Source organism: Oryzias latipes, chromosome 14 (assembly GCF_053564925.1).
Source record: "Oryzias latipes strain Hd-rR chromosome 14, Olatipes_Hd-rR_3.1".
NCBI classification, from domain to species: domain Eukaryota; kingdom Metazoa; phylum Chordata; class Actinopteri; order Beloniformes; family Adrianichthyidae; genus Oryzias; species Oryzias latipes.
The window spans coordinates 31,973,066-31,987,726 of record NC_136250.1 but is presented as its reverse complement, the minus strand read 5'-3'; the positions used below and the strand labels follow the sequence as shown (position 1 = coordinate 31,987,726).

The following is a 14,661-nucleotide window of genomic DNA, read 5'->3' as shown; positions in this document are numbered from 1 at the left end:
GGTACGATTTGGTGTCGCAGTTTGTCTGGAGTTAAAACACTAACTTTGGTGAGGTTAACGAATCACGTCAACCAATCAGGGACTTGGCTCTTGGCCACGTGACGTGTTCAATGACTCGATCAGCAGGTGGAGTCCAACTTCAACATAGGGAGAAGCTGTCAGTTCTATCAGAGTTTGGGAACAACAGCAGCTCAGCCTCCAAGTGGTCGACCACTAACCTGATGGAGAGGGGTCAGAGGATGCTAAAGGTCAAAGAAAGGTCAACTTTCTGCAGTCAGTTGCTGCAGAGCTCCAGACGTCATGTGACCTTCAGCTCAGTCCAAGTCCAGCACGCAGAGAGCTTCATGGAACGGGTTTCCACGGCCGAGCAGCTGCATCCAAACGCACGTCAAGTACAATGCAAAGCGTGGATGCGGCGGTGGAAATCACGCCGCCACTGGACGCCAGGGCAGCGGAGACGCCGTCTCTGGAGGGATGAATCAGACTTTTCCATCTGGAAATCTGATGGACAAGTCTGGGTTTGAAGGTTGCCAGGACAACGATACATCTGGGACGGCATTGTGCCACGAGAGAAATTCGGTGGAGGAGGTATTATGGTGTGGGCTTGTTTTTCAGGACTTGGGCTTACGTCCAGTGAAAGGAACTCTGAATGCTTCAGGACACCAATACATTGTGGACAATTCCATGATCCCAACCTTGAGGGAACAGTTTGGAGCGGCCCCTTCCTCTTCTGCCATGACTGAGCAGCAGTGACCAAAGGTCCATGAAGACATGGAGGACAGAGTCTGGTGTGATGACCTGCACAGTGTCCTGACCTGAACCCCATAGAACACCTTTGGGATGAATTAGAGCAGAGACTGAGAGCCAGGCCTTCTCCACCACCATCAGAGTGTGACCTCACCAATGACCTTCTGGAAGAAAGGTCAGACATTCCTAGAAACAGTCCTCAACCTCGTGGACAGCCTTCCCAGAAAAGCTGAGGCTGGACTGACATCAGCTTTAACTCTATGGGTTAGGAATGGGACTGCCCTTCAGTTCATACGGGTGTCCAGCAGGCGAGCCAATTCTTCTGATAAGATAGTCAGCGTTCGAAATAAGCGGTTATCCTGTTGTCCGAGACACCCAGATTTCACGGAGGACAACCAAAAATCAACCTGATGGTTGTCTTTTTTTTTTTTTTTTTTTTTTTTTTTTTTTTTTTTTTTAACTTGTCCTGTCCAACAGCTAGGCAAACAGATGAGAGCTGAGGGCCTCTTGTGTTGGACATATTTTATTCTAACAAGAGGGGTTATTCATCTTCAGACAAACCAAAGGTATGTCTGAATAAACCCCTTTTGTAATTGAGGCCAAACTTTATTAATTTCAATCATGTTTGAAAATCTTTGGTGTTGGACCGGACGGAAAAGGAAAGAGGGGAACAAGAGAGAGGGACGTTAGAGAGAGGGGGGGGGTAGGAGGGTGATAATAGGAGGGGAAGGGGGGTAAGACCATGAAGCAGCATAGAGCAGACAGGTTTACTGGTTGTTTATCGTTACGGTACGGTTCAAATGTAGTACAAAAAGGGCGGGGCCTGTTCACACACACTCAAATATTATCAACACACCTGCTAACCGCAGAAATGTCCACATGTCAGCATGCACACAAAACAGATAGTGTTCACGAACGCATACCTATGCCTTTAAACCAACTAGTGTGAAATCTTTCATTCATTCAATCATGCAAACTATTAGTGCAAAGGTGAGCTAACACCTGTGCTCAGGTGAGTGTTTATGTTCTTCTAAAATGGATGGTGGAATGTGAAAAGAAGGAGGAGCGCCCAGCCACCCCCACACCCATACCCCCGCCGCAGCAGCAGCGGCAGCCGGAATTCCCCCAGCGCCACACGGGAACAGGCAGGGAACAACCGCCCCCCGGGCGACCAAGACCGCCACCCAGGCCAGGGCCAGCAGGACCGCCGCGAGGCCCCCAGAGCCAGAGAGCAGGGAGGCGCAGAGGGAAAGAGAGCGCCGCCCCAGCCCAGCCAGGAAAGCAGCCCCCCGCCGCGCCGGAAGAGCCCAACGCAGGGCCCCACCGGAGAGGGACGCCCACAGCCCCAGACGAGCACCCCACCACCACCCAGGAGTTCCGGGCATCCCCCCGCCCCGACCCCAGGTACGAGCCAGGACCCCCCAAGGGAGACCCGCTCCGCACTCCAGGCAGCCACCCACCCGGCCCACGGTTGGTCCAGGTAGGAGCAAGGCAGGGGCCCGCCGCCCCCGCCCAGGAGGGGGGAACCCCGGGGAAAAAAGGGCGGCCCATAAGGGATGTTATAAATATGGCCCGACCAGGCTCGGCCATGTTGGAAGTTTGGCGGGGCCCAGCGCCCAGGGGCAAGGACCAGGACCCACCCCCCAGGGACACGAACACCCCCGGCTCAGGTGTAATATGAACCCCCCCACCGCGCGGAGAGAGCACCGCCGGGCCCAGGGAGCCGGCACCCAAGGGACACGGCCGCCATCGCCAAGAGGCCCGCACCCCCCACCAGGGACGGGGTAGGGGACAGATGGACCCAGGTCCCACCTTCCTTGTAAAATGTGTGTGCGTGTATGGGTGTTTGAGAGGGTGTTTGTGTGCATGTGTGTGTGTTTATGTTTGAATGTATATATTGAAGGGGGAGGGGTGTGTGTACTAAGGGGGGTGCAGTTAAAATTGGCGAGTAGGGCACTAAGGGGACATCTCCTGATTACTCACAGTGATGTCCCCTCACCCTCCACACCAAGGGGCCCTAAATGTCTAAGGTGCGGTTAAAATTGGCGGGTAGGGTGCCAGGAGGACATCTGCTGCTTGCTTGCAGTGATGTCCAAGCACCCCCCCTACCAAGGACCCTACGTGTCTAAGGTGCAAATAAAACCGAAAGAGGGGGGGCCCACTCCATACGGCAACCATAGGAGGGGGGCCACTCCCAAGTAGCCCCCCCCCAAGGCGCATCGCAGGCTAAACCCCCCACCCCCTCACCCTAATATGAGGTTATATAAGGAAGGGGGTAAGTTGGGGACAGCTGGTAGACTGTCCCCCGGTGGTCAAACAGCCGTCCCCCAGCCCACCCCCAGCAAAGGGGCCAGGGCCACCCAGCCCAGGGGCCCACCCCCGGAGGCGCCGACACCCCAGGCCCGGCACCACCCACCCCACACAGAGAGAGAGGAGCCAGAAAGCGTCGCCCCCCCCCGGAGCAAGCCCAGGCCCCCACCCCCAGACGCCGGCCCTAGAAGAGCTCTGGTCAGGCCTCGACGGGACCGAGGAGGCCAACCGGCCGAGGCAACCACTGATTGCCTCAGCGGAGACCCCGACCCGCTAGCCCCCCCGACCCGTACTAATAATGGGCCCCCCCTCCCCCCCAGAACGCCCCCCCACAGGACAGGGCCGACAAGCCCCCCACCCCACCCCACCCCAGACCCCGCAGCCGAAGCGGGTGATACCCAGAGCGACCGGGGGCCCCGAGAGGGTTGTCCCGTCCCGTCCCAGAGCCAGGGAAGGGCCGATCCCAGCCCCAGGTGCAGATGGGCAGCCCATCCGGCGCCGCTGGGCCCCCCCCACCCGAGCAGGGCCCCCCGCCAACCCCCCCCAGCACAGGCAAAGGGACCACCCCCCCAAGCCAAGCCAGACCACCACCCCACCCCCCCACCACGCACCCCCACACCCAAGCCCAGAGGACCACGCAGCGCCCCAGCCCGCCCCACCCAGGCACCGGACCCGACCCCCCGACCAACGGAGCCCCCCACCGCCCCCGCCAGGCACCGGAAGCCCCGACCCCCACCCCAAACCACGGCAGAAGGGCAAGGAGCAGCGACGACCAAGCCCTCCACCCCCTAAGTCATGGAGTCAACCACAGGAGACCAGAGAGACTGAATTCTTTCAAAGTTACTTGAGCTTTGGGCTGACATTTTTTCCAAGCTGATATGATCAAACAGCAGATTTCTGTGTTGACTTATGTTTATATTTTTCTTGTTTTTCCAATTTATTAAAATAGTTTTTTTGGCAATACAAAGAGTTATGAAAATGATAGATGCTAATCCTTCTTCTATATCGATGGCACTCATGTCACCAAGCACACAATACACATAACCAACATGAAGTGCACATCCTAGTGAAACCATTAACAACTCCATGCATTTCAACATAAAACCACAAACTTCTATCTATGAGGAATGAGATAGACTACTCAGATCCTCAATCTGAGTGTGGGGATTATTCTGCCCCAGAACTCACCCAGTTCCTATTGTTTGAACAAACATAGTCCTTTAGGTACGCTTGCGGCGCCCTGGCTCTTACTGGAAACCGTCTCTCAGACACTGAAGTCTCCTGTTCCAACTCGTGTTCTTCAGGGGCCACACTTCCTCTCGTATCTTCCGGGGGAGAAAGAGCAGGTGTTTCTGGAGCCACAGGAGTTGGTGAAAGGTGGTATCTGTTCCTCCGCAGGACCCCCTTTGGTGTATCTATGACGTACGACCTTGGAGTATTTGCAGCCGAAACAACCGTGCCCCTCTCCTGCAGACCTTTAACCCACACATGATCTCCAGGCTGTAACTGAGACAAATCATGTGCTCTGTGTCTGCTGTTATAATCTTGCTGAAGCTTTTGTCTGTACTTCTGCTCAATCTTCCTCAGCCGCTTCATATCCGCACCTTCTGGATTAAGCTGAGAAGAAATCATAGGAACAGTCGTTCTTATCCTTCTACCCATCAGAAGTTCTGCAGGGCTGTATCCATTCGCTGGAGGCGCAGAACGATAAGCCATGAGAGCAAGATATGGATCCCCAGACTTCTTGAGAAGATTCTTTACAGTCCTCACAGCTCGTTCCGCCTCACCATTGCTCTGTGGGAAATGCGGGCTTGAAGTCACGTGTTTGAAGTTCCAGCAGTGCACGAATTTACGGAAGTGCTCAGAACTAAATTGTGGTCCATTATCCGTGCGCACCTCATCCGGAATGCCGTGTCGTGCGAACACAGATTTAAAGTGTTCAATAACACCTTCAGATGTTGTAGATGTCAGCTTGGCCACCTCAAAATACCTGGAATGATAGTCCACCACAATCAGGTAATGCTGTGAACCAAACTAAACAGGTCTGCTCCTACTGTGGACCATGGTCTTGTAGGAAACTCAGTAGGAATTAAAGTTTCCCTCAGGTTTGTTCTCTCACGAGCACAGACATCACATTTTTCTATCATTTCTGTTAACTCTTTACTGAGACCTGGCCACCAAACTGACTGCTTGGCTCTTGGTTATTTTGGTTTGGTTATTTTGGTTATCCCCAGATGTCCTTCATGCAGCTTTGAAAGAATGTCCTTCTTCAGTGATGCAGGAATCACTATTCTGCTACCGTAAAGCAGCAAACCGCTGTGAACTGAGAGATCTCCTGAGTACTGCAAGTAAGGCTGCAGGGATCTGTCAGCTGAGAATTTATCTGGCCATCCTTCCACACAGCACTTTTTGAGTTGCTGAACCATGACGTCATTCTCCTGATGAGTCTTAATTTGCTGAAGCCTGCTCTCAGTAGCTGGTAGGCTGCTTATGACCGCGTCCACATACAGGTTGATATCTTCCTCCGATAAGTCAGAATCATTCCCTCCAACAGGATCTCTTGACAGAACGTCTGCCGTTGCGATGTTTTTGCCTGCGACATGAGAGATGGTAAAAGAAAACCTCATCAGTCTCATACGTAAGCGTTGTATGCGGGGTGGCAGCTCATCCAATCTCTTTGATCCCAGCAGTGGGACTAACGGTTTGTGATCCGTTTCCATGTGAAAACATTTCCCGATGAGAAACTCTTGAAACCTCTCACATGCCCACGTCAAGGCCAACGCCTCCTTCTCAATTTGGGCGTAGCGCTGCTCTGTTTCGCTCAAAGCTCTGGACGCATACGCGACCGGTTTCCATCCTCCATTTTCTTGTTGTTGGAGGAGAACCGCGCCCATCCCATCCCCAGGAAGAAGAATCTGCAGACATCAGCGTTTCAGCATTTGGGTTATACAGAGCGAGTCCCGGGGGTGTCGTCAGATCAGCTCTGATACTCTCAAAGGCTTTCTGCTGCTGTGAACCCCAGTTCCACATGTTAGACTTCCTCAGCAGGTCTCTCAGAGGGCGTGTCTTTTCTGCCAGGTGAGGCAAAAACTTTCCAAGGTGATTTGCCATTCCAAGAAAACGTCTCACCTCGCTCACATTGTTAGGCTCCTGCATGCCTGTGATGGCTTTAACCTTTTCAGGGTCTGGGCTGACTCCTGATCCTTCAATAATCTGACCCAAGAATTTTATCTTGCTTTTTGAAAACTCACATTTGTCATTTAATGTGACACCTGCCTCTTGGAGACGAGATAATGCTCTTCTCAGTCTCTCATCATGTTTTTCTTGTGTGGTTCCCCAGATGAGAACGTCATCCATCTGACACAAAACTCCTTCGAGACCCTCCAGGATACGTGACATTCGTTTCTGGAAGTGCTCGGGTGCAGACGAGATCCCAAAACACAGACGATTGTAGCAGTATCGTCCAAAAGGAGTTATAAAGGTAGTCAACAGAGAAGAGTCTTTAGATAGTGGAATCTGCCAGAATCCAGCATTAGCATCCAACTTTGAAAAGACTTTGGCTCCAGCCAGCTGCCCTAATGTGTTTTCAACAGACGGAAGAGGATGTTTTTCTCTTAACACAGATTTATTCAGTTCGGTTAGGTCAGTGCAGATCCTCACCCTGCCTGTGCGATTTGGCAACACCACCATGGGTGCACACCACTCAGTTGGCTGGTCCACTTTTGAGATGACCCCCTGCTGCTCCATTCGAGTCAACTCCTCCTTAACCTTTGGCATAAGGGGAAGAGATATGCGTCTTGGTGTGAACAAAGAGGAAGGCTGAGCGTTCGGCTTCAGCACAATGTTGTACTCTCCCTCCATTTTTCCGAGTCCACTGAAAAGCCTAGGGAACTCCCTTTTACCAGTCGCCGTGGAGTCCAGAATGATCACAACATAGATGTCCTCCTTTGTGTTCTTGTTATTTTTGTGAAGGCTAGCTGTGAACATACCTTGGACTTGTAACCGTGAACCTCCTGGTCCTCGTAAGACTTTCGTTGGCTTCTCCAGCTTGCCAAACTGTCCTTCTCTGTACAGCGTCTCTGAAACTGCAGTCACATCAGCTCCAGTGTCAATTTTAAACACTGTGCTATGGCTGTTCACCTCTACTTCTGTGATCCAAGGACTTATTGTGTCATTATCAGACACTGAACCTAAGAAAGCAAATCCATCAATTGAGTCCTCTGTCACCATAGCAATTTTCATGTCTTTCCTCTGTTTGGTTCTGCAGACTCTTGCATAATGTCCCTTTTTCCTGCACTGATTGCACACTGCTTCACGTGCTGGGCATTGCTGCATGCTATGTCCTCTTGAATCTCCACATCTCGTGCACTGAATTACTGTGTCCTGTGTGTGTGTCTTTGCTTTTTGGCGGTGTGGCGGTGCTCTTGTCTTCGCACGCACGCCGCCGTGTTGACGCGCGTGCACGCCATCTACATGCACATCCGCTCTGAAGTTACTGTGAAGCATCTCTTGCTGCCTGGCTTTTTACCTGCTCACTCTGTCGCGCTCTATTTACTGCTTTTTCTAACGTCAGCTCTGGATCCATCTGTAGTTGTTCCGATAATCGTTTGTCTTTCAAACCCACAACAAATCTGTCTCTCACCATCTCGCTGTGAAGAGCGCCGTAGCCGCAGTGCTCTGCCAGGCATTGCAGCGCAGTGTGGAAGCTGTCGACCGTCTCTTCCATCTCCTGCTGTCGTTGGTTGAACTTTGCTCTTTCAAAAATTATATTTCTGTGAGCCACGAAATGAGTGTCCAGCCTTGTCTTGACTGTGTGGAAGTCGACTGCCTCCTCCGGACTCAGGTGCAGCGAGACCTGAATATCCTCGGCTTCCTCCCCCATGGAATAAATCAGCGCGTTCACTTGGTTCTCCTCGGCTTGAGTCTCCAAACCAGACGCAATCCGGAACTTTTCCAAACGCTTTATCCACTTAGGCCAGTCATCTGCCTTGAAGGAAAACTTCTGAGGTGGGGGAACCTGGAATCGACTCATGGCGGCCGTCCCGGACTTCGATGGCGACTACGAGCGGCGAAATCCACACTATTATTTTTCTTTTCTGAGTTCTTCAATTCAAACCCCTCCTGGGTTCACTTCTGACACCATGTTCAAGTGGCTGAGTTTTATATAATTTATATCACCAACACACGAGACACGCTTGTAGCTTCACACAGGTTCTGCTTTTATTTTACTTCCCTCCAGGCACAAATCAACCCATACAAAGGTTCCTATCCCTTTGTGTCACCTGATACTACAACCTTTGTGTTTCTACGTGTGCATTTTTCAATAAAGATTATTCAAATAAATGTGTTGAGCAACAGTACCTGGGGCGACCGCTAGAGGTCTCCAAAAACACGCTCAAAATAATCAGCCCATTAACAGATTTCAAACATCGTGTTCTCCCTACCATGACAAAGGTGGAAAGATTTCATGTAATCCATGGACACCAGTGAAGATCACAAATCATTGAAGAAAAAAGGTTCAGAGCTCTGTCTAGTGGGTCTAGATGACCCCACTCCCAATGTTAAAGTACCTAGGATAGAACAAGGGTTACGCAACAATTATCAAAACCAAAGTAAAAAAAGAACAAATATATTTAAATCTGTGTAAAGATACTAGTTATAAAGATATTAGTTTCTTGGCAATACTTTGTGTAACCAGATGCTTCAATATTTAGTAAAATGTTTGTTTTTAATATTTAAAGATTTTTTAAAATGTCCATCATTAGAGGCAGTTGATATTAGATGTATAGAAGAAATAAAGATGTAAGTACTGACATCTGAGCAGGTTTAGTTGCTGTTGAATATTGGTACTGAAGGACAACCAAAAATTGGGGAGGACAACCAAATATTACTTGCCAGGTTGTCCAGAGGACAACATTTTTTCCCTTTATTTCTAACGCTGATGCACATTCTAAATTATTCTGCCATTGACACATTTTCTAGGAGTTTTCTAAATCCTCAATGCAAATTGTTTTCCGAATTAAATACCTTCAAAGCCACTGTTCCACATTATTTCACACAGCAGAGTTCCACAACATTTGACAGATTCTAAAGAAGTGAAAATGGTCATTTGTTGAATTTGCTGCATTAGGTCATATTTATCAAAAACATCTTCAAATGTCAGATTCAGTTTGAACATAGGACACTTTATTTTGGAGCAGCTTCACAATTCTTGCATCCATTGAACTTGTGAGCTTTTGGAGAGTTTCTGCTTGACTTTCTCCACCCGATTGAGAACTTTTTGTATCACTGAAGAAAGTGATCATTCCTAAGCTCCACCTACTTTTCAGAGGTCATTTTCACACCTTTAGGGACTGTAACCCTTGTTCTATCCTAGGCACCTAAACATTGGGAGTTGGGTCATCTAGACCCACTAGACAGAGCTCTGAACCTTTTTTCTTCAATGATTTGTGATCTTCACTGGTGTCCATGGATTACATGAAATCTTTCCACCTTTATCCACCTTTGTCATGGTAGGGAGAACACCTCAATGGAAGGGGGGGGGGGGGGGTCATCTAAGATAGCACAAGGGTTAAAGGGGCCGACCAGCTCTCTCCCCATGAATCTGGCCAAAATCATGACTGCCACCTCCTTGCTGACGTCACAGCCTTGTTGGGTCGTGGTGGCCATCCACCAACCATCCACTACTCCATCCATCTGGACCATCCAGGGTTGTATGGCACTTAGCAGTGAACACTGTTTGAAACGGACTCATCATGTGTGTCTGGGCCCTCTGCAGCCGTTTCTGCCTGTGAGGGTTGTTTAGGGGGGGTAGAATACTGCAAGAGACTGCAGAGATCTTCATAGAACGAGCAATGGAGATGGGAAGAACCTTTCTTTTTCAGGTGAGGATATTGATCACATTTATCGGAAAAGGGTGTAAAAAAAAATTGGAAACAAACATTCTGTGGTCATTGTGTGAATGGGACTGAGACTTGGGCCTTAACACTAGAACGCCCATGATTTTTCAACTCCGCCTGCGGCGTCCAGAGCACAGCCAAATGGCTGGGGGGCTCAAAATGACTAATACAACAGCCTTCAATTAGCCACCATTCATTTGTAAATGCAGCACTAACTACCTGATCATCTGGATGAAGACATTACAATGTCCTAGCTAACCACATTCTTTGCTCAGATCAGGGCGGTGGAGGTTTTCTGCTTCAAAAGAGTCTCCAAGCTCTGAGAAACTTTGACTCCCAGTTTGCCTAAATTTTATAACACTGAGCAGACATTGAAAATGATGCTGGAGCAAGTCTAACCCATTCACACACCGATGGTACCAATCTATAACCACCAGGAGCAATGTGGGTTAGGGTCTTGCCCAAGGATACTTCAACACACGGTCAAGGTAGGAGTTGGACCTGCGATCCTCTGATCAGGGGTTGACCGCTCTGTCTCTGCACTTCGGCCGCCCACAGTAATGAAATCAAACAGACTGATGCTTAACTCCTGCACCTGTGCATGGGACTCACCTGAGATCAGGAACAAAAGGGTGTGTGACCAAACATGAACCGGCAGCCGCCAAGCTGACGGTCTGTTCCTCACTACCTCCTGCAGGAAATGAAAGCCTTCCTCATGTGAGGATTTACCAGCAGGGCTCAGAAGGGTGGAGAACGATCCACACAACTCAGCTTTTCCTCTAAAAATGAACAACTGTTCTAAGACTTCTAAAAACGATGACGTTGAGGATATTGGTCATTATTCAGACTGGAAAAATCCTTTGGTCCGGATAGAGTCCTGATCCCTGCGTTTGGTCTGTCATCAGAATGCGGTCGAAGGGACTTTCCTGTTCGGAACCAGTCATGTCAACAAAACTAGTTTGAAACGCCTGTATCAGTGTCAGGCTGGAGGCTTTTTACTGCTGCTTTGGTCCGATGGCAGCGCGCTGTAGGGCGGTTACTGACAGGAAGACGGCTATGAAGGGGGCTATGGTGGGGAAACGGTGAGAAGCAATCACCCTAAAAGTTGTTTTGATGCATTCATCCAACCACGTTTCAGTGAGTTGTGTCTCATCGTTGTGGTGTTGTGGCATTAATTTAAGAAAATTCTTTTAAGGAACTACAAGGTAGTTTTTAGGATGACATCACAGCAGCGCCGGGCGCGTAACGAGACACAGAAAAGTGTGTAAGAAGCGTTTTCAGTGGCAGGAAAATAACCGTTCTGACAAATAAACTGTTGGACCCTTTTTCCAGTTTATAACACGACAATCGTTGCTTTACATTTGGAAATGCAAATTAACTCATCTGCTGCTCCATTCCTACTATTACGGTGGCCATTTTGGTCCAGTTGTTCAGCTCAGAGGACGGATTGTATTCAGACAGGAATCTCAGATTGAACCAAAGATCAGGATTTTGGAAACAAACCGAGACCACCTCCAAAGATGGGTCCAAGAGTGGTTCCTGAAATACAATCATACAATCAGGAAATGCAGCGGTTTAAGAAATGGAAGTTGCTATAGAACCTATAGTCATTGCTGTATTGACCATATCAACCCCATCCTTGGCTGGTCTTTTTCTTCATCCACCTCTCATTGTGTCAGCTCCTTTTCCACTTTCCAGCCTTCATTTGTTGATCTTTTGTCAAATTTGAAATCTGCGTCATTCTCAACTAAAGCCATATTTTATGCAATTTATTAAACATTTCCAGTTTCCTGTCATCTTGTTAGGTCAACTCCAGTTCATAGAATTGTTTTCCTGAAGCAGATTAGAAATCAACTTTGTGTTGAAAAAGGAGAAGTTAAAAAGCTCTAATCCTTGATTCACGGACACAAAGGTTTTAATATCTGTTTACACAGAAGTAAAAGAGATTTAGAGGGTTCAAAAGAATTCAATACATATTTGGAAAAAGTGTTTTTGTCCAAAGCTTTGACCAAATATTGAAAAACAAATTTGAAATCAGGAACACTTTCTGACGTTTTTCATTTGGATTGAAGATCCGTCCATTCAGATTGTTTGCAGAGATGGAGTTCCTTTGTCAGCAGCATTTACCATGTCATATTATGTTTCCCCTCAGGGGACAAAGAAGAGCTCTGTCAACAGGAGGCGGGGTATCTGTCCAACAACAGCAGGCCAGCCCGTCCACATCGTAATCGTGTTTATCTCATCCATTTCCAGCAGCTAAAACAAAGGTTCAATAAAATATAAAGGTAAGCACAAACAGCACTGCAGGCTCTCTGGAACTGATGACATTTGGAAAAACTGTCAGATTATTGTGTTTTATGCAAGTCAAACCCTGGATAGTCTGAGGAACCATCACTAGGTGTAGCTGGGATAGGCTCCAGCCATTCTGTGACCCCAAACAGAAAATCTATGGATGGCATATCTAAGTCTTGGTCCCAATGGTCTTTTGGGTTGGTTACGGGCGGCCTGCAGGTGAGAAATGGTTAAACCTGTGCGGGACGAGCAGGTTCTCTGCTGGGTGAACCCTGTTCAGTTTCTACGGGCGTGCTGCGGGCAGCAGGTCGAACTGAACACTTCTCAAACACGTGAGGGTGAAGTAGGTAAGACAGGCGTGTTGTATGGATTTTTCAACCACTCCCAGAATCCCGGGGACTGAGCAAGGAGTCGTTAGAACTGTTCACGGGACATGTGCGCGCTCCTTGCTGCAGCCTGACTGTTAGAAATGAGGAAATGAGCCAATCAGAGTGTAGTTTGTGTGGACGTCCTAAGGACACGTACTGATCACGTGCACACCCCGTGCACCCCGTGTGGCCTAAGGACAGCATCACCCGTACATGCATGTCACTTCCATTAACCTTAGAACCTCAAGCATCACAATGGTACGCTCCATTTTCATGACGCCCCTTGAGGTAGCGGTACCAGCCTGGAACCTTCTCACAGACATTTGCATCTCATCGCTGGTTCTTTAATGAAGATGCTCTTCAGCAGAAACATCTGGGTCACGCTGCAGGAAAAGGTGGAAACATTGAAAAACTGCTGGGGTCGACAGAAACTGGTCATTAACCGATCAATATTTGTCCATTTAAGGTGATCAGATTATTTTGGCTCATTAGCTTGTGTTTGCTGTCCTGTTCCATTAGTGAATGAATGAGCATCTGCAGCAGCAGCTCGTCCACACGGACACGTTTGCAGACAAATACCAACATTTTAGCTTCATAGAGATTTTTTTCTTCACCTGTCTCTTCTCAGAAAGACTCCTGATGGGTTTGGACTTTGGAAGAAGCGACTCTGACAAGTGTCCCCAAAATTGCATTGAAAAAATAGTCTTTAGTTTGGATGGGGGTTGGGGGGTTGGGGGCGTGTTCAGATGGAGTTATAAAAGAGTCCCAATCCCTCCGCTCTGCCCTACACCCACCAGCTGCCCTGGTCATCCTCTTCTTCAGCAGAACCTCCTCTGGTCTCCAGGTACGACATCCGGTCTTCTCTGTGGTTTTCATGGCTGGAACAGAAACCCGACTGCATATTTTGGGGTTTGTGCGTCCAGGTCCCCTCATGATGGCAGCTCTGTGGCTTCAGACATTCTCCTTGCTGTTTCTGCTCATCGTGTCGTGTCCGGGCTCCCAAGCCATCGCCCCGCAGCACCTGTGTGGCTCTCACCTGGTGGAAGCTCTGTACCTGGTCTGTGGAGACAGAGGATTCTTCTACACCCCCAAGAGAGACGTGGACCCTCTTCTCGGTGAGCAGAGGGAGCTCTGTGCTCGGGTTGGGGTGTTTCTTCATGTTTTTTGATCACAGCCTTATCTGGGCTGTCTAAGCACAGCCACACTCTGTAAGCATGAAACCTGACTGTCCCATCAGGGCTCCTCTCCCCAAAGATGGGGGGCGCCACAGGTACGGGGGCCGGGAATGAAGTGGCTGAGTTCGCCTTCAAGGACCAGATGGAAATGTTGGTTAAACGAGGCATCGTTGAGCAGTGCTGCCACAAGCCATGCAACATCTTTGACTTGGAGAACTACTGCAACTGAGCAGGAACCGGACTCTGCCCAAGAGCCGGCGACATCCCAGAGCTGGACGACTGCGTTCAGATGTTAAAATAAAGTTTTGAGAACTGAAATCTATTTGATCTTGTGTATCTTTTGGAATGTTGGCTGTCCAGAGAAAGCTGCATCTAAAATGTTTTTAACATCCGTAAAGAAAGGAGCTAACTCCATCGTGTCTGAAACACGCCTTCTTCTCACTTCAGTGAGGACAGACCAAAGATAAATATTGATCAAGATGCTGAAACATTTCAACAGCTGCTGGTGAGCTCAGCATCAGTAGATGAAGATCTTCCAGAGTCCAGAACCTAACAGAAGACATGGAACCAGTAGCAAAATGAGGTGGAGAACAGGGTGGAGAAGGCCTCATGTAAGCACAGGTTGACCCTCCGTCAGTGACCCACAAACCCAACAACCCTCTCACACAGACAGCTTCTTCAAAGAAGCACAAACGATTCAAGAATGGCTTTTATTCTGGAAAAACTATAACAGAAAATGTGAAAAAGCATATATTTATTTGCATTTACAGACACAAAGTCTGTTCATATTGACTTGCTAGAGAGAAAACAAAAAGGTTTTTTTTTCTAAAATGAGACAGTTAAAATAGATTCTGCCTCTGAAATGAGCTG

General features: G+C 48.8%; 1 protein-coding gene across 2 annotated transcripts; it reads left to right on the top strand.

Annotated features, from left to right (window-relative positions):
- The first annotated feature begins 10,606 nt into the window (after positions 1-10,606).
- ins (preproinsulin) lies at positions 10,607-14,109 on the top strand. Of its 2 annotated transcripts, XM_078930932.1 has the most exons (4): positions 10,607-12,241; positions 13,245-13,460; positions 13,540-13,731; positions 13,854-14,109. In XM_078930932.1, exons 2-4 carry the CDS (start codon positions 13,256-13,258, stop codon positions 14,018-14,020), a joined length of 564 nt encoding a protein of 187 aa, XP_078787058.1. In that variant the 5' UTR covers positions 10,607-12,241; positions 13,245-13,255; the 3' UTR covers positions 14,021-14,109. The 2 variants fall into 2 exon arrangements, with proteins under 2 accessions (XP_078787058.1, XP_004084370.3); XM_004084322.4 differs by lacking the exon at positions 10,607-12,241 and having other exon boundaries at positions 13,030-13,460.
- The last annotated feature ends 552 nt before the right edge of the window (positions 14,110-14,661 follow it).

What these genes read in the sequence shown, in the direction of transcription:
- ins (XM_004084322.4), top strand. Translation starts at nt 13,139, where the DNA reads ATGAATGAGCATCTGCAGCAGCAGCTCGTCCACACGGACACGTTTGCA. An exon ending in GAACCTCCTCTGGTCTCCAG is followed by an intron (nt 13,461 to 13,539) that starts GTACGACATCCG and finishes TTGTGCGTCCAG; the next exon opens with GTCCCCTCATGATGGCAGCT. An exon ending in AGACGTGGACCCTCTTCTCG is followed by an intron (nt 13,732 to 13,853) that starts GTGAGCAGAGGG and finishes CTGTCCCATCAG; the next exon opens with GGCTCCTCTCCCCAAAGATG.